This window comes from Abramis brama (genome assembly GCF_963993115.1).
Source record: "Abramis brama genome assembly, chromosome: 2".
NCBI lineage: Eukaryota > Metazoa > Chordata > Actinopteri > Cypriniformes > Leuciscidae > Abramis > Abramis brama.
Window position 1 is genome coordinate 57,131,789 of NC_139964.1, and position 21,076 is coordinate 57,152,864.

A 21,076-nucleotide genomic window follows, 5' to 3' on the forward strand; every position below is an offset into this window, starting at 1 on the left:
GATTAGTCAGAATCATCTGACCAATATATAAACAACAAACCATAGTTTGTTTTTGTATACATGACATTTAGGTAAAGGTTCATGACACTTAAAAAAACCTGCTGAAATATGGTTTCATAACACTTAAAAAAAAACTAAAAAACAATGCTACTTAAGTGGTTTCTCATTCAAAACAATGCAGTCATTAGACAACTAAGAAATGCATTTAAAATGTAGATGTTGTCAAAAATTTCACACCCAAATTAGACCATATTAACATATTTGGAAACAAAAATAGGCCTACATGTGTCTTTGTGAATATCTTGTTTATTTTCTATTGTTTCAGATCTAATTGCTCAGTAATATTCATTGTCTAATCTATTCACATGCATTTGCTGTAATGAATCATGCAAATTTGGGCAAATCCATACACCAATTTAGCTTCTGAAGCGTTTATTGTAGCAATCGGGTAATTTATGACTGTTTATAGATATCTGTACACTCCTGACTGCTGAAATGAACATTTCCAGCATGTTAAACATTTTGATTTACATTCATTTTAAATGTGGTTTATACTTTATATTTGCACAACAACATATAGAATGAAAAAGGACAGGATCCCACAAATATTTGAAATATTTGAAAGTCAAATCTATGAAAGCTTGGTTTCGCCACAGAATAAACATTATAAAAGATAATTGCGAATTTTTATCTCACAATTGCGAGTTTAATTAGCAATTCTGAGAATTTGTGAGATACTGTATAAACTCGCAATTCAGACTTTTTTTCTCGCAATTGCGACTTTATATCTCACAATTTGGACTTTATAACTCGCAATTGCGACTTTATATCACGCAATTCTCACAATTATGCAAGATGTAAACTCAAAATTGTGAGGAAAAAAAAATCAGAATTGTGATATGAAAAGTCGCAATTACCGTTTTTATTTTTTATTCTGTGGCGGAAACAAGCTTCCATTAAAAAGATTTAAATACGTAGGTCATAAAATCTGTGTACGGCCAAGGTCAAAAGTGTCAGCAAAGTCTGGAAAAGAACGGTCACTGTTTGACAACAAATATAAATACAAATATCATCCTCCTTCAAAAAAAATGCAACTTTTTAACTTGAGTGATGAGAACTAGGAAAAACATTTTAAAATCGAATACAATTCTATTTGATACCCAACTCCAAATTGGATTAAGTATGTCTGTATTAAATAGTTAAAGCTTCATTGGTATTAAATACAACACATTGGCACACACGTCAATTAATAATAGGCTCATCCTGTAGTAAATACAGTATATTAACCTTTAGTAATTATTTGGGTTTGTTTTGTCTTCTGTTGTCTGCCTTAATTTTTTCCCTGAATTTCTGTGCAAACAAGTAAACCAAATAAATAAGAATTAAGTTAACCGTGTTGCGAATGTCTCTTCAATGCTACAATGATCTGTATGCAAAAGTCTCATCAGTTCATCAGAGCAAGAATTATGCACCTTCATGTCATTGCAAGTTATTTCAAATGATGAACACAACCGCATGAAGAAAGAAAGAAAAATGTTCATATAATATTAATATAGTATCACTGAATCCAAGCTGGAAAAGTGCAATTCTGCTCCTTTGTTTCACAAGATTGTATCCATTTAGCTGAGGGTCCATTAAAAATGCTAGGATTCAATTTCTTCCTACATGCCAAATCTAAGAAAAACCTTTTGCAAGAAAATCCAAGGCCACTCCATTCAGCATTTGCTTATGTTATAGTTTCTAAGGCAGATTTACAAGAACCTCTGGCCTTTTAAAAGTGTCTAAATTCCTACTTGCTGTCGACATTTACGAGTCTTTATCTTTCTCCTTATCCTTTTTCTTCTTGAACAAATTCTTGAGCTTAGAAGACTTCTTGCCCTTGTCTTTACGCCCAGATTCCAAAGACGAATTTGCAGATTGACCTTCATTTCCCAGAAGGCTTTGAGAAGAGCTAGACATCGAAGTTGCGTGACTGAGATCGCAAGAACTAGCCTCGAGAGGATTTTCGTAGGACATTTCTAGAATGCCGTCGTACACTAGCGTGTTAAGCGAATCTGAGGCTGGTTTCCAGAGCATCAAGGAGCTCGCGGTGAGGTCAGGTGGACCAAAGTGTCCTGGGTTTGTAACCACATATTCCTCCTGTGATATCTTGCGCCTTGGAGACTCCACAGATAGACCCACAGTCTCTCTCTGTATTTTACCAATGGTAGTTTCCACAGAGCCGTCTGACTTGCGATGTGTCCGTTGTGTATCCATCACAAACTCTTGCTCATCTCGAGAGAGTTTTTTTTTTGAGGGAATTCCCATGCGGATATCCCTGTTCTCTTTAAAGGACTTGCTTCTCTCAAACTCATCTCTTATCATGTTCCTTGAAGCAGTGTCCATGGCAATATGTAGTCTTTCGAAATCCGTGGACACATCATATTCATCTTGCGGCATTATTCGTGAAAGGATGTCTTTGGATAAATCGGTTTTGCCTAACATCTTAGATTTTTTTGAGCTTTCCACTGAACTATCAAAAGTGGCATCAAAGGAATTTTCCCTAATTATTCTTCCTCGCTGGATGTTCGGTGGAAAGTCCAGGTTTTCTTTGTGTTTAATGGAAGTGTTCGTTAAGGCATCTGAATATCCAGTTCCACTTGTGGTCTCTAAATCAAACTCTGATTTTGGCTTAACTCTAGAAATGCTGTCCATATGATCTTTTCTGTCTCTGAGTGATCGCTGTCTTTGACTGTCCATGCCGATCGCTGCTGGGGACATCTTCTCTGTAGAATAGTACCTCATTGTGGAATCTAAAGGCAGATCCCGGGGTAATTTCCTTGAATCAAAACTAGCTTCAGTTTCTCCTCTAGTCAATTGTCTAGGAGGGTCCATGGAGGCCTCTAATTCATCTATAGATGCCTTTCTTGACAGAGTATTGATGTCCAATTCCTCTCGCGATACTTTCCTTGAGGTGTTCACCATCAAAGACTCATCCATCTCGTCCTGTGAGAACTTTCGTGAGGGACTGTCCTCTTGTTCATCCAAAGAGATCTTTCGGGGCATTTTATCAGAGAAAATGTATTTTCTCCGAGAAGGGACATCAAGGGTGCTGTACATTCTGCTAATGGATGACCCCATTGACTCTGCAGACTCTGAGGATGTGTCCATGGACTCCCTGTCAGAGAGAGGCACACTTAGCAAATGTCCTCCAAAAAAAATTTATAAAGTGACAGTAAATACTTTTAAATGCTTTTAAAAATTTCCTCATGAAATAAAGAATCCTGATTTTTTTTTTTACACAGTTTCCACAAAAATATTAAGCAGCACAACTGTTGTCAACATTGTTAATAAGAAATGCTTCTTGAGCACCAAATCAGCAAATTAAAATGATTTCTGATGGATCATGTGACTGAAGACTGGAGTAATGCTGAATATTCAGCTTTGCCATCACAGGAATACATTTTTTAAATTGTAATAATATTTTACAATATTACAGTTTACTGTATTTTATTCAAATGCAGCCTTTGTGAGAATAAGAGCCTTCTTTCAAAAACATAAAAAATCTTACAAACCCCAAACATTTAAATACTACATGATTGTATAAATTAACATGAATGCATTATGGTTAATTAACATTAACCTAGAGCAATAAATTCCTTAACATTTCTTTTGTATTGTTAGTTCACGATACCTTAATGAATTAGCTAATGTTAATGAATTGAAGCTTATTGCAATGTGTTACTAATATTTTTAAGTATCTTTGAGCTGCTTATATGTATACATGCAAAAACAAAAGACAAGATGCCAGGCTGACATACTGTTTTACAAGTGTGGAGAATTTGATGTGCTCTTCTTCCTCATCTACATATCGGCGTAGTGGAGTTCGAATGGGAATCAGGAGGTCTGGGTCAGGTGATACGATGACCGGTGATGGCCCAATATGCCCAGATCGGCGAGAGCGAACCAGAGACCGTGGAGAACATTTCAGAGGTGAAACTGTGACTGAAAAGTATAACGTGAATAATTAATGCCTGTTTCAAAAAATCACTTACTGAAATTACTTAAATGTGTTGTAAACTGCTTGTTTTTTCAATACCATGCATAAAATGTCCCTACTACACATTTTGTTAATGAAGATAATCTTCATAAATTAACACAACTTTTATGAATTTTGAAGCCTATATACAATCAGCAGAAGTAAAAGGCTATAGTTAGGCTATAAACAAATGACATCACGTTTATGACAACTCTTTTAATCAATCTAAAATCTACAAGTTGGAAAGTTTGAGTTAAAGTAGTTTGCAAGTATTAACACAATGAGACTATAAAAGTAGACAGTTATTAGAATGTTATTTAAAGGTTACAATGTAGTTAGTACAACATTCTCCTAACCTTATTTGTACTCAAAATATAACATTCTCTGAACATTTATTTGTAATATTCTAAAAAGGTTCAAATGTCAAGTTTTCTTGTTGTTGTTACAACAATGTTACAATATTGTCAGCACTATATTCTCCTAACCTTATATTTACTCGAAAAATATCATTCTCTGAGTCTGAACGTTTATTTGTAATATTCTAAAAACGTTCAAATGGCCAGTTTTCTTATCACTATTAGAACATTATTAAAAGGTTACAATAAAATTGTTAAAAATGTCCTTCCTCACAAAATAATGTGCTTTAATGTTTATTTGTAACATTTTATAACATGAACAGAACTTTTGAAGCATAACAAACAAGAGTTAACATACAATTTCTGTCAGCTCAATTTTATTGGTAAATAAACTAAGGGGAATTAATAAAATTTTACAATTAATTAATAACACTTACATTTATGCATTTATCCAAAGCCAGTTACAATAGAGGTACAAAAGCAATTTGTCACAGCCAACAATATTCATAGTGTACAAATACAATGGCAGGTTTATTAGAAAGCTAGAATAGAAAAAAATCTAGACCAGAGGTGAAATGCAAAGAAAAATTCTGTGTGTGTGTGTGTGTACCTACTTAACTATATTTTGGGGACAAATTTGTACCCAGAAGTGACCAAAACCTGACAAAATCTCCAAAAACCACCCTTTAGGCACATCCTTATTTGTAAATCTTGTAGAAAAATAAAGTAATTAAAGTTTTTTTTTTAAAAATGTACAAATGCAGAAAGTTTTGTCTGATGGGTAGGTTAAGGTTTGGGTGTGTGTGTGTGTGTGTGTGTGTGTGTGTGTGATGTGGGATAGTTCACACAAACATTTAAATTGTATCATCATTTACTCATTCTCATGTCAATGCAAACTCATAAGACTTTTGTCTCATCTTTTCTCATCTTTGAAACATAAATGAAAATATTTTTAATGAAACGAGAGATTTCTGTACCTCCATTGCCAGTCCAGGCCCATCCAAAAAATATGGTAAACAGAAACTCAAATGTGCCTGCATGATGAGCGAGAACCTATGAGATTTGCTCTGCCGTGTCAAGCAAGCATGTTTGAGCTTCCGTTTACCATATTTGAAGCACTCTATGTGTGTCAATTACCTCTTCAGAAGACTTGGATTAAACCACTTGATTCATTTTGGATACGTTTTACAATGGCTTTATCACTCTTTTGAATCTAAAGATAAAATTGAATTAAAAAATGTACTGAAATTACCTTAATTTTTGTTTCGAAGATGAACAAAAGTCTTATGGATTTGAAACGACATGAGGGTGAGTGATTTTTGGGTGAACTATCCCTTTTACTGCTTGTAAAAGAGATGTATCTTCAGTTGCTTCTTGAAGGATGTGATGGTCTCAAAAGATGTTGGCAGCTCATTCCACCAGAGAGGGGCAAAGAAGGTGAATGCTCCGCCTGTAAAGTTAACAGACCAGTTCACTGTTATTATAAGATGAGCATGAGAGATTTGTAGTTTGGCTACTTCAGACAACTGAACTTGAATCATATAAGGCACAAGAACTGGAATGTAATGTAATGTAATGTCAATGTAATTATTTCAAATAGCCCACTCATAGTAAATGTCTGGCGTTGCGTTTAAGCTGAAGATAAAAAATGAACATTAAACCGAGGCTATGTACAGAATATCGAGTGCCGGTGCACATAATAAACACACATGATGGACAAAGACAGATTGCGTGAGAGTTGGCAGCCCTGGTATAAACATAATTTAAATCATTAAAATATACATTAAGACAACAAAATACTAGGTATGCACGGGCACCATATCGGTATCGGCCGATATATGTTAATTTTTAATGTTATTGTTATCGGCCCGATAAGAAAATTTGGCCGATATATTAAGGCAGATAAACAATGGATTATTTCCTTCAGTTGATACACTTCAGATTCACCATGATGGTTTTAAATTGCTTGAAATATGATTGAAATCACTATACGGTTAAGTGCAACATGTAAATGCAGCGCAAATCTGTCATACAGGCTCCATAAAATTATAATGAGAACAGAACTTTATAATTGAGTGCTTGGGACATGGCTTTTATTGGTCATGTTCTTGTAATCAGGCTCTCAAAAAATATATTATTTTGATTTTGATTTTGATTTATCAGCCAATATAACGGTTATCGGCCTTCAAATATAAAGAATTATCGGTATCGGCCAACATTTTCATATCGGTGCATCCCTACAAAATACATAATTTGATAATAATCAAAGAAAATAGTTAACTAAATAAATAATTTACTAAATAAAAACGGAACCAATTAATTTACACACTTACCTCAAGTGATTTCTGAGGCGAGGTTCAACCATTCTTCCCAAACGATCTTCACACGCATACGCGCAAAAGTGGCTTGGCTTTTAAAGGGGTAGTTCTGAATAAACCACATTTGAAATATTCCATACTCATATTCCATCATGAGTGTATACGCCCCTTACTGCTGATTGGCTACAAGTGTTTTTTGGTGCTCGATCCGATCCACTTTCAACAGTGTTTACCGCACCTTTAAGAAACTCAACCCTATGCCCTTTAATATATTGGTTATCTTTCTAATGTATTTTTTTGAGAATGATTTACATCATTCATACATTAACACAAATTACATTATGTATGTAAGTTATTATGGGAGTGTTACTACAAAAAGGATGTTCTTTTAATATAGCGCACAGAACCTTAGTGATTTCATCATCATTCTAATGGGTAAAGGATGCTCCAAGAATGTTTGTTGTTCTAAGAACATTTTCTCTTAACATTACAAGAACATTCATCAAGTTCAAATAAAATCATAAAGAAGTTCCATGAATTTTATTCTAACAATGTTTTATGTTAACATTCTGACAACATCCAGCAAATATTAATAACATCACAAAGATGTTCCAAGAATGTTTCTCTAAGAACGTTTTCTCTAAAGATTATGAGAACGTTCATCAAATACAAATAACATTGTTAGGACGTTTTAAGAACTTTGTTCTCACAACATTTTATGCTAACATTCTGAAACATTCAGCAAAAAGACATTCCGAGAATGCTGCTTTAAGAATGCTTTCTCAACATTATGAGAACGTTCATCAAATAACACTGAAAGGACATTGCATGAACTTTGTAATAAAAATGTTTTATGATAACATTATGAAAACATTCAGCAAATATGAATAACATTACAATTTTGTTCCAAAAATGTTGTTCTAAGAATGTTTTCTCTCAATATTATATGAACGTTCATCAAGTACAAATACTGTAAGGATGTTCCATAAACTATGTTCTCACAATGTTTTAATATAACATTATGAAAACATTCATCAAGTAAAAATAACATCATTAGGACGTTCCATGAATGTTGTTCTAGTAATGTTTTCTCTAAGCATTACTAGAATTTATGTTATACAAATATTTTTAAAGAACTTTTGTTCTAACATTTACATGACCTTAACAAAACGTTAGTGAAACTTGTGGGACCGTTCCCTGTTACTGATGTATTTTATGTTGTAGAATAAAATGTGAAAATATCTAGCTTATGTTAACCAAATTATGGTTATGACATTCAACCAAAATCCCATTCGACGACGGGACAGTGTGCCTTTTTTACCCAGTCAGAAAACAGTCAATGCTTTTTATTAGTGCTGCAAATTGATTTAAAAAATGTAACAAATCAATCACACATTTTTCTGTAATCAATTGCGATTAATCGCACCTAACATTAAAGTTTTTATTTTTTTTTATACTGTAATAATTTCACATGTAATCTCCAAATTAATGTAGAAACAACATAAAGACAGTAGCCTATATTTTAAATATCTGTTTAATCGCATCTATTTATGAAAGAAGGCCAATATCACCGATATCAATACAGCTACTGATGTCTCTATGAAATTGATTTTTTTTTCCTCAATTTTAGCCATTAATTATAAAAAAATATAACAACTTTTAATTTGTGAACTTAAAACAATCTTTACATAAACCCATTACAATAAATGTCACTTTTACCTGTGCCCTTCAATATACAGTATCAGGGCTAAATTTTTTCCACTGGCCATGTCAAACCATTTCAGATTTTACTTGCCCTGTCAAAATCCTTATTAAAGCTACAAAAGTTATTCAGTCAAGAGCAGTGAGTGCTTTTCTCTTTTTCTTTTGTTCTTTCATTATCCTTAATGACAAACAGCAGCAGGTTTATTAAGCTGATGTCACTTTAAGACCTGACACACATGACGTAGATCTGACACGCATCCCAACTCTTTACATTCATTTAAGACTACATTTAACTTTTTTAAGACTGTGTTTGCAAGGATACTTGACAGAACTTTCATTTTGGCATAATTTTGTGTGTTTTTGTCCGTTCAAGCACTGTCTGTGCTCACGAGTCGTGTGTGTGTGTGTGTGTCACAGACAGGAGCCAGTACTGCACTGCGTTCTCTTTTGTGTCTTATCGTGTGTGAATGGATTAAAAGCATTTACGTGAATAAGAGCATGATCATATAATGTAACGCTAACCAAATGATGAAGGGAAAAAACGGATGTGTAAATATTTTTAACGTGTTAACCTCAAAAAATGTGCGTTAACGAGTTAATTTTGACAGCCCTACTTTTAATCTGTTTGATTGGCTCTGCTTAATGGATATAAAAACATAAGAACGAAAACACATTCAACTAGGAAAGAAGAACAGAAAAGTACCAACCAGGAATCTGTGGTATAATCTGTGGCATTTCTTCCTCCATGTCCTCCACTGAAACAGGCACTTGATAGGACTGTATTGCAGCCCGGGGCATTAGCATCCAGTTGGGGTCTGGGTAGAGTGTAGCGGTGAGATTGGATAGGCCTGGATTTTTCATCAAAGGAAAACCACACAAGCTCTCAATCTGCTGCCAACGGTGCAGACGCTCCCGAAGACAAGCGGTGACGTCTGCTAGTGCGTTCCTTTAACAAAATACAAATGCAGGTCAATATAAGTACTCATGATTTAAACATTAGCCCCAAAACTGTTTGGATCCACATTGAAAACAGTATGAATTTCTTTGCATTATTTATTCAGTTTTAAATGAGAATAAACAAATTACTTGGCCTCAAGAATTCTCTGATCCACTTGATCCAGTGAGGAGCTGTGTGCAACATGTAGTGTACCCAACAATGAACTCCTTTTTTTCTTGATCTTCTCAGCCTGTGCAAAAATACTGTGTTTAAATAAGTTCATGCAAGACGCTCCACAGCCCTCTCATTAGTTATACAGATTCTATACATTAACTCAAAAGGCAAAACAATTGAAACCTGAAAACATGATTCACTCTGTATTTGATTCCATGCATGGGAATGGGTTTGAAACGGGTGACTCATTCATCTCTAAAATACCTCATCTTTAGCCGTGACTAGTTGTTGTTCTGCACTTTGCTTCTTGATGTTGTAGTACTGGACCTCCACCTCATAGGTGAGCTGAAGCCACAGCTGCAAATTTTCAGGAACTGCCCAGAGGGACTGCATGTCTTTCTCTGCCCTCTTCAATGCATCACGTACCTGTACCAAGAGCACAGAGAACCTTGGTGTGGTGGAGTCTTGTTAGGAGATGTTTTACAGGGAGAACCGCAGATGTTTACCTGTTCAAGCTCTTCCTCTGCATACCGAAGACGGCTGAGTTCACTCACTGCTCCATCTCGGAGTCTGTGCAGGCGGTTGGCCTCATCCTGAGCACCTTGAATCTCGTCCCTCATCTTTTCTTCTAAATTCTTTTTCTCTACCGCCACAGTGCGCTTCTCTTCCTGGGCCTTTTCCAACCTTACAAAAACATTAAAAAATGCAGTGTTTGTTCTATAAGATGCTGAAAATAATGCTCTCCAATGTCACCCCCCTCTTGTATGTTTTGATGGGAAGTCCTGGTTTAAAAAGTAATTATATAAAAACTAATAATTATATTTTTATTTAGAATATTTATGTATATGTTAAAGTTTAATGAGGTCACACAGTTGAGACCCTCATTGTTTTAGTGCCAGTTAAGTTTTACTATTCCTATAATGTTGTCAACTGTCTCAAGTTTGTTGATCACATATACATTCATTTTTATGCCTTGCAAACTTTTGGCTTGTTGTGATGTATTGAACATTGTTGTTGCAAATTTTGCTGATTTAAATATTGTGAAAATTAAATATTTAAATGAATTACTTTTAGGTAATTATTCATATATAATTGTATTTATAGCTGTCATTGACATCATAGCTGTCACTTTTTTATTTTGTATAGAACACAATGTTTATTGAACAGTATAAATGTATTTCTGACATTTAAATTGATAGTTTCATTTAAAATGAAAATTCTGTCATCATTTACTCAAACCTGTATGAATTTATTTCTGCTGCTGAACATAAAAGAAGATATTTTGAAGAATATGGGCAACCAAACAGTTGATGGACCCCATTGACTTCCACTGTATAGAAAAAAAAAATACTATTGAAGTCAATGGGGCCCATCAACTGCTTGGTTACCAATATTCTTCAAAATATGTTCTTTTGTGTTCAGCAGAAGACAGAAATTCATACAGGTTTGGAACATCTTGAGGGTGAGTAAATTATGACAGACTTTTCATTTTTGGGTGAACTATACCTTTAAATATTGCTTATATTATATAGATTGTTGGATCAGGTGCGAATCAAACAAGTTTATTTATTTTGGTGAATAAACCTGATTGAAATTGATGTTGAATATGGAGGTTGTGAAGAAGGTGTACTCACTGCCCCTGTAAGTCTCTGAGGCTTTGTTCAGCTCTCTGCAAGCTTTCCAGGTCCTTCATCATCTTTGAAATATGAACCTTAGATATCTTATTCTGTACTCGTGCAAACCAGCATCCACCAATCCCCATCACTATTGACACTATCAGAAGCAGGTCTTTCAACCAGTTGTGTGGAGGTCCTGGAGCAAATGTACACAGGGATATTAGTCAGACAGCCAATGAAACATTATGTGACGTGACATCTGAGTGTTTATTTTGCATGCTGACTTGATATCTGCTGAATATATTTTACAGTGTGAGAATAATGAAAGTGAGTAATTTGTTGCGTTCTCAACAGGCGTGCATGGATATTTGATTTTGCATTAGAATTCATAATAGTTATTTAATGATCTTATTTGCAATTAAATCACTGCCACTGGACTGCAACTGTTTCGTACAATAGCTTAAGTTTTTCAGAGACTGAAGAAACACAGAGTTTGATACAAAAATCATTACATTAATATATATGAAGAGTATACATACGTGTAGGTGGGCCAAACAGCACTACATCCAGGGCTTTGAGCTTGAGTTTTTGTTTGTGTTGCTGGTCCTGGATCTTCAGAAAAACGCTCATGAAGGATGGCTCATTGGAAGCAATCCTGTTAATCAATAAGATTAACTAAATACACAACCGGTCAAAAGTTTGGGGTCAGTAAGATTTTAAAAAATAAATGAATACTTTAATTCAGCAAGGATGCATCACTACTAGTGACAGTAAAGACATCTATAATGTTACAAAAGGTTTTTTATTTCAAACATATGAAAAGGTTCTTTTGAATTTTATAATCTTGGGGAAATATGAAGCAGCACAAATGTTTTCAGCATCGATAATAATATGAAATGCTTCTTGAGCACCAAATCGGCATATTAGAATGATTTCTGAAGGATCATGTGATTTTTGATCAAATAATTGCAGCCTAAGGAGCATAAGAGACTTCTTTCAAAAGCATTCAAAAATATTACCAGCCCCAAACTTTTGAACGATAGTGTATTTTCAGTGCAATCACATTTATTTAACACATTTACAAAACAGTTTCATTCTGTCCTGTGTGACTTCTGGTGCTGTTAAAAATATCTATATTTTAGTTTATTGTAACTAAAATCATTATCACTGTCAATTTATAATGCCTATTAAGTTTTTAATGTTGAGTGCTTTGGTTTAGGGTAAAGGTGGGATTAGAGCCTCTAAATGATCTATATATGTAATTTATTTGTATTCTATTGATAATATAAATAGAATAAAAAAGGATTAGTAAAGATTTTTACATTTCTAAAGCTGTGCATTTACATTTTAGATGCAATCAGAACATCAGTCATAAAGTTTCAATATATATCCAAACTTTCTTTTGAAAACATTATGTACAAATACCTATGATAACTTCTGAAATCAGGCTGATATGAGAGGGCACTTGCCAAAATAGACGAACAAATTTAGAATTTTTTTTGTTTGTTTTTTTGTCTCACCTGGGCAAGGTGTTTCCACTGACACGCAGCTCTCTGAAGCCCTTTTCATACTGAGGCAACTCAACAAACTCTCTTAGCCACCTCAAGACATCCTCCTGAGTCCAGTTATGAACTGACAAAAAGAAAGAAAGCAGTAAAAAAAAGAGCCAAAAGAGAAACACACAATCATGGATGGAGACCATCTTACCCTCAGAAGATTTCCAGCCCTTCCAAAGCTCCTCCAAAGTGATATGCTGGTCCTCTTGATGGAGTTTACTGTGCTTGTTTGCCTGTTGTTGCTGCTGCATATCTTCTATGATAAACTACAATAAGAAGAGATGCAGATGCAAAAGAGTAGCCGATTTAAATCAAATTCTGCACACCAGAAAACCACTCTACACAAATACTACAAATGCAGTCTCGCCACACATAAAACAACAGCTGAGTAAACATTCAAGATCAAAAGAGCTCAAGTGTCTGTGAATGTGTCTTGGAATCTGTCTCTGCTGTAATCAGATGCACCACGTGATCCGAGGCTTCTTCGCTGCTTCGATCCACCTAAACCTTTTCTATAGCAACAAGGAAAAGAAACCCAATGCCAGAGACATGGACACACTTCAGGACATTACTTAGTAACTCATCCTCCTCTGCTATGTTCTCCCAATGCCAAGCCTGAACAGTTTGTCTTAGGTGTTGGATGGAAACATGTGTTTCTAAATTGACCAACAGGCTTGGGGGAGGAACTCAAGGCCGGGTGCTTTGGAATAACACTCTAGCACTTACGCAAACATCACACAAACATACTAAAATTTAAAGCTGATCGTGTGATTAGTCTGAGTGTGAGTTTAGAATGTTCACATCCTCAGACTTGACAACTACTACATTTGTGCCACTCGACCATCTGTTGAATGAGCAGCAAAAAATTTGATTAAAGAGACAAAAAAATTAAGTGCTCAGTTGTGGAATATCTGAAATATATATTTAAGGGAAATTTTAAAAGTGTGGCTTCAACTAGGGCTGCATGATTAGGGGGAAAAAAAATCAATTTTGCTGATTATGACGGAAAGGAATTACAGGTTTGCTGTGCTTGTTTGTAAGGCTGATCAAAACTTTTAATTATTAAATCAAATATTTTATTATTTTATCATTAAATATATATAAATGACTAAATTAAAGCAAAATAAGAAACAGTACTCTTGCAATATTTCACTGTAAAATAAAAAAAAATGAGTATTTGAGAAACATAATGTGTTAATTATGATAATAATTTTATTTTGTATTACACACTCCAAAAATGCTGGGTTGTTTCAACCAATGTTTAGGTCAAATATGGACAAACCCAACCATTGAGTTAAAAAAAATTATAATAAAAAAATGTAAACCAACGGTTGGTTTTGTCTATATGTGACCCAAACACGGGTTGAAACAACCCAGAATTTTTTAGAGTGCACCTGTAAAATTAAAATACTAATATTTATGACTGTCTTAGTTTTTCAAATCACACTTCAATTAAACATGCAGCAGATATATTTATTTAATTTTTTATTTAGTAGCTCATTTGATAATAGCACTAAGCCATATTGTGATTTCAGTTTTATTTCAATTTAAACGTGCAGCCCTTGTTTAAAGGCTTGGAAAAGTCTTGGAAATTCTATAGAATTCTATTCTATCTTCTTATGATCAGCTATAGAACATTTCATCAGCTAGAAACTGCTCTTTCGTTATCCACTTGACTGCAAATTTCAGGGAAATTGATTGGCCAGAAGTTGTGGAAACCCTGCAGGATTTACATTAGGGTGTGAGGAAACTTCTCTCTTCGGACTCGTGATTGTGACATCTTTGACTGTTGATTACCTCAACGCTCTCCTCCACCTCAATGCCTCCATCCTGATCGTCATCCATCTCTCTGTGGATGTGTTGAAGAGCCTCCAGACTGAAGCGGTCAGCCTCCGTCACACATGGAGGGCTCACTTGCAGACATGGATCTGTGGTCAAAGGAGGACAGAGGAGTTAAGCAATCCAATAAACACTTGCAACGTCAACATGTTATTAAGAGGCATCATTATCTTTTCCCACAGGAAAGAAACATCAACAATGACAACAACATCTTTCATATCTCTGTTGTTTCTCCAAAACAGTAATTTGATTAAACAGAGAGCACATTTTTTAGAAATCTTTACAATGTCCCAAATGGGTTCAAATTTGCCAAATCAGATTTCAGTATGATTTCTGTCAACAACGTCTTCCATTACAAAATGATCTGACCACACCTTAATTTTTTAGTTCAATACTTTGACTGTGTAAATTGTCTAATGTGTCCATTTCTAATCACCCTATGAATTACGAATACCCAAATGATTGTCATTATGGTAACACTTTACATTGCAGTGTCTATTTTACACATTTTGTGTAAATGTGATTTTTTTTTTTTTTTTTTTTTTTTTTTACCATAGCAATAATACCAAGTGAAGCATATTAAATAGTTACATAATTATTATTATGTTAATATTCAATTACTACGTGAAATCTCCCAAAAGAGACATAAAGGCCCGGTTTCACAGACAAGGCTTAGATTAAACCAGGATTAGGCCTTGGTTAAATAAGGGCATTTTTAGTAGCTTTTGGATCTGTGGTCAAATAAGGACAGAGGAGTTAAGCAATCCAATAAACACTTGCAATGTCTGTCAACATGTTATTAAGAGGCATCATTATCTTTTCCCACAGGAAAGAAATATCAACAATGACATCTCTTTCATATCTCTGTTGTTTCTCCAAAACAGTAATGCGATTAAACAGAGAGCAATTTTTTTTAGAAATCTTTACAATGTCCCAAATGGTAAATTTGCCCTATATTTGGGCCTAGACATGCCCTAGAAAAATACATTACTGGTGTGCATCTTGAGACAAAACAATGGCACTGGCATATTTTAAGATATGTCAGTGCAAGTAGATTTTATTTAAAACAGGTCAAACATGCATTTAAGTCTAAAACTAGCTTGAGCCTTGTCTGTGAAACCAGATATGCGATTATTTTGTATACCTGAACTTTTGATATTATTTCTGCTGTAAATAATCGCATAATGCAGGGAGTTTTCTGAGGCTTAGCAAAAATGAACTTTATGAATATTAACATCATCTGGTCGTGCACACGTGCCTGTTGGGGTCACAGTTGTGTCCCTGTACAGTCCAGTGTGCTGCTGCTCATCGCTGGAACAGACGCAGATGATCAGCCCGCGCAGCACGAGCAGGACGGTGAGGCAGAACTTCTGCATCGCAGGCTTCAAGTGCCACTTACTGTCTGTGATTTAAAAAACACATGTGCGTCCAAATGTAACGTTACGTGATAGTGATGCTATAAACAGCTCCAGCTCCAGCTCCAAGAAAATGTATCGTCCGCCGGTTAGAAAAGCGACAGTGCGGGCATTTAATTTTTTTTAAAATAACCACACACAAAAAAAACGAAAAACTGTTCGAAATGTTTGTTTACAGCTCCAAAGAATAAGTCACAACGTTTAAAAAGGTAGATACATCCCAACATCTGTTTTTGCCAATGTCGTTTTGTTGTTACATTCCAAAGAAATGGCGGAACAAAGTAAACAGATTAATATAACATGCCTTCGAAAAACGGATTCTAAAGAAAGAACGTTCCACTTTTAAAATACGGCGTTGGAATGAAAATACGGTGACCAAGAATAGAAGTCCTTCTGAAAGTCAGGTTCCTGAATATGAATAAAGTTCCGAAAGTACTTCTCTATGGAAACGTTTGGAGATAATGCGTGTCCATAAAAGTGTTCCAGTTACTAAATGTCACAAACTTTGTAAGCTCGTATTTAGCATGCGTCTGCTCTTCCAAAGCCAAACGCGAATTTACTAATCCTTAAACGGCGTCTGACTCATGAATATTAATTAGATTGCGTGGCGCTTGCCAAGTAAACTGGTTTGCTGAGGTAGACGATGACTTGGAATATGAATAGGCTATCAATTAATTTACGTAACTGGGCGCTCCAAGAACATTACCAAGAAACTTGAGCATTACTCTAACTATTGGTGTTATTCTATAACTATAATTATTGTGATGTTCTAATTTTGTTGTGCCATAGTGTAAACTGAATGTTCAAATAAAGCATAAAAAAGAAAGAAACTTGAGCTTTAACAAATTAAACTATATAATAAAATATGTATTAACGGCTCAATGACGTTAATAAATAACTGAACATATAATGAACCGTGTAATTTGTAAATAATTTCATAATAAATCATTTGTAGGAATTAAAATTAAAAAAGACGTTGTGACTACTTTGCTATATTTTATTGTAATTTATATACCATTTATTTATTTATGGTCCAATGTTGTTTTGGACCCTACTGATTCCCATTTGAATGAACGAAAACAGATGAAATATTTCAACTTTTTTTTTTATTTGACCAATTTTGGGGGTTAACCATCTCTTTAAAGAAATCACTTGAAAAAAAAAAATGTCATTACTGCAATAGCAACTCTACACCCAACTCTAGAATTATGAAATGACAGTTAGACAATATTAACCAATCTTAATTAATAACCATTCATCAAGAGCATTACATTTGGAGGGATTGAATAAAACATTGGTCTCTGAATTAAATTTAGAGCCCTATCAGATGGTTGAAGACTCATACACTCAGAAACAGCAACAGAGAGAAAGCTTCAGGTTACATCTCAACAACCCATGTGGTCTAAAAATAAAACTGGGGCATGAGCGAGGGGATGCCAAGCAGTGGGGGAAACATTTGGCGCTTAAAGCATGCACAAGTGACAGGTGTCTCTCATTGTAATTCAGGGCAAACTCACTTCAAAGTGAATGAGACATCATCTCATTTCTGCCCCTGGTGGCCAGCATAGTGTCATCAATCTATTATGTAAAGAAAAAAAAAACACACTGTAGGCTTTGATTCTCATATGCTGTACCATTTGGCACACAATTGTCCTGTTGCTTATAAAATATGGGTTTGGTTGTATGCGTGTAATAAGCTAACAATTTTTGTTGAGGAGAACAGTTTGAGTAGCGTCCAGTTTCTTGACAGCTCTGAGCTGCTGTGCGTCCTTTATGGTGCTGATGTTCCTGTCCCAACGGTTAGTGTTTGGAGATGAATAAATGGGATTGTGATTCCATTACTGCAGAATCCCTAATAACCAGTTAAGAGGGTTCAGAGGTACTTTAATTATCATTTTAAGAGTCTTAGCAGTAATGAGGGTCAATTTGTTGTTGGCACACCACAATGTAAGTCAATCCACTTCCCTACTGTAAAGACTTGCATCTCAATTTATATTGCGACCAATGAGAATGGTAATCAGTGGGTATGTTCGGAATGGTATACCACCATACTACTATTACAGTGTTTCCAGCGCTGCTAAGCAGCAGTGCATGACTAAACCAAGGATTCCCCCCACAGCAAAAAGCAATTCTGTATGACAGTGGTACCTAACCCTGGTCCCGGAGTACCCCACATTTCAGATATCTCTCTTATCCGACACCAATCTAAGGTCTCAGGCTGCGTTTAAGTCCACTTTTTTATGCCCTTCCCTTGCTACCTTCCCTCCATCATGATCACTCGGATGTACGTCATTGCTTATGTTGCATGAGTGTCCAATACTGGCAGAACTCTTGCAATGGGACACCTTAAGCCCTTGATCACTTGAATCTGCTATGGGGCTATGTTGCTATGCTGTAGTGTTTTATCTCAGTATAACTCTTCTAAACTGCTGAATTGGCCTAACTTAACTTACAGCCGTAAACTACTTTTCCCCCCATTGTTTGAATCATGTAAAGTGTGTGGGTAAATTAAGTGTAGCTTTGCATTGTTGTCTATGGATCTGCCTGAAGTGTATACTCCAGACTCGTACACTCGCTCCCTCTGTCAAAATAAACTTTCCTTGTCCACTTGAAGTTGAACACACTTCAAAATGGAAGTGCTTAGGGAAGCTCGTGAGCGGAGTGGTGTTAAATGCAGCCTTGAAATCTTTACTAACAAGCTGATGAGTTGCATCAGTTGTGTTTGATTAGAGCAATGTTTAAACTGTGCTGTGCATGCAATGGCATGAGTGTGAGGAAACTTTCAGATGTTTTGTTTTTGGCTAGAACCATCCCTTAACCACACAGTGGTCAGTCACATGATAGTATTGCAATCTTCGTACCACACATCCTTGATGGTTTTGTATTATACACTCAATTTAGCGCAGTAAAGACAAAAATAAATGAACAACTTGACACTTTTTGAATCTATTACAGTGTTTAGTGATCCATTCCAAAAGCAATAGATACACTGGCCCTTTAGGAGTTAGACAGCACCAATACAGTTCAAATCTGCTAGAGAGCATGCACTCAAAACCAGAATGGCTGGTAGCCATTTGGCAAAGGCTGGTAACTTTCAAAATGTAAAACAATCCGTTGAAACGGTTGAGAAGAAAAATTCTCAACCTTTTTTTTTTTACAGACAAAACCGACAAAGATAACAGTGATCTAATACACTAGTTTCTGCTCAATGTAAGCACAGTGGCACATGTGACAGGCAACTAACTTATGTGATAGTGATAATGAAAGTCAACATGGTTAGTCTTGAAATTAACCATTCAGATCCTCTGATTCGAACACTCTGGAAGACAGCGGGATACAAGACAAAAAAATAACACTGAAGACATACATGGAAAGGTTGTGGTACTTTCACAATTTGACCTTTAGATTTGGCAGTTTCCATTTCGGCACTTCCACGTGATGATATGGTTTAACATTCTTCCCTGATTGAGGAATTTAACGAATAGCTCACAATAGATACAAGTTAATGGCTTTGCAAGAACTACTGGGTTTTGGCTTTTATTTCTCAAGGCCTGACAGTTTAAAAACCAGGCCTGAAAAAAAGAGATGTTAAAAAAAAAAAAAAGTGACATACAAAAGACTTTTTATAGTAATTTTCCCTCAATCATGGAAGAAATTTAGAAATTTTAACAATCATTATAATTTCATACCATTATACAATAAAAAATTATATAAAATGATCAATATAATTTTTAGACAAACTCATATATTAATATTAGCCATGGAAGAAACTGATAAATTAAAAACCAAAACCATTGAGGAACTACTTCTGTTCCTATATAAATCCCAAACAGTAACAAAATGCAGTCCATACCGACTGAAAGCAAATTCCAGACCACACTTTTTCTTGGGTGTCTCTTCCTCTCTGTTCAAACGATGCACATAGACTTGGGGAGGGGGGAGGGGGGGGTTAAACAGGACAACAAAACAAGAAACAAAAAATGCACAGAAAGCAGACTTGAGATGACTTTTTTCTGTGACATTGAAAAAGGTATAAAAAACAATCATGCCCTTTTTACAAAAGAGCATAATTTGTAGTGTAATATCTTACCACCAGATCCAGTAATTAAGCAGTAGTGGTTTAAGGCCTCATTTTTAGACAGCTATTGCAGAAGAGAACATTTGGTACTAAACATAAAAAAAAAAAAAAAAAATACACGTGGCGTTGTCAATTTAATAGGAGTCATTTTTTATGTACATTAAGGCCGTGTCACTTCTGCGGTTTCATAAATCGAAACATATGAAAGGTAGGATGAGATTCTGCTGTCTGTACCCTACAAACCAAACATCTTCACGCAGCAATGCGATAAGTGCTTTTTACGGTTATTTCCATTCAACTTCACTTCAACTAGTTGACTACAAGCAAAGACAAACCAGTCAATTAGTGAGGATGACTAGTTTATCTAGATTTTTAGTACAACCACCATACACATTTAAAAAATCCATTTGAGCATCCCAGAAGGAGTGTTGTTTTTAACTAAATGTCGCATTTAATTAAAAAGTGGTTAACTACATAAATTAAAAACTGTTCCGATTGTGCTCCATCTAGCCGTTTTCAAACACAAGAGCGCACCTTATGTAAACTCCCAAGAAAAACGTTGTTTCAGGGCAAGGTGAATGAGAAACCAACCAAATTACAAGGCTTCTACAAGACCAATTAGTCAACTAGTCAGTCAGGTAAACCACTAATTGGCTGGTTCTGAAAAGAAGTCATTTTGCACACGCCTTTCTAGAAGCACCGAGAGAGTCCAAACTTTCATTCATTCCTAGACAAAAACAGACAGGGCTACTTGTAACTGTACTTACAGAATCCCCACAATCCCTTCTCTATATGGTTTAACCACATGACAACAAAGCAGCAATTTTCCTACACACTGATTTTAGTATGATACTAACAATAACCATGACACTGAAAGCATGAATGATATGCCTTCCCTACCACAGGATTTGAATAAACCAATTAATTAGAAATTGCTGACCCCCAGTCAAAGCAACAAAAGGATTTTGTGCGCTTACGCTTATGTTCAACTAAAGGTAATCCATTTGATGTGGGATATTTTTATGTTGGCAGTTTGAACATCTATAGCCAATGAAAAAGGGCCAG

The 21,076-nt window shown here is 35.2% G+C and overlaps 1 protein-coding gene across 1 annotated transcript; it reads right to left on the bottom strand.

Annotated features, from left to right (window-relative positions):
- Positions 1–298: 298 nt before the first annotated feature.
- On the bottom strand, positions 299–16,465 carry stim2a (tromal interaction molecule 2a). The gene is made up of 12 exons (XM_084105855.1): positions 15,777–16,465; positions 14,477–14,607; positions 12,831–12,945; positions 12,644–12,755; positions 11,663–11,778; positions 11,142–11,319; positions 10,014–10,191; positions 9,772–9,933; positions 9,483–9,583; positions 9,104–9,342; positions 3,801–3,984; positions 299–3,157 (listed from the first exon to the last, which is right to left on the bottom strand). Exons 1-12 carry the CDS (start codon positions 15,892–15,894, stop codon positions 1,807–1,809), a joined length of 2,985 nt encoding a protein of 994 aa, XP_083961981.1. The 5' UTR covers positions 15,895–16,465; the 3' UTR covers positions 299–1,806.
- Between the last annotated feature and the right edge of the window lie 4,611 nt (positions 16,466–21,076).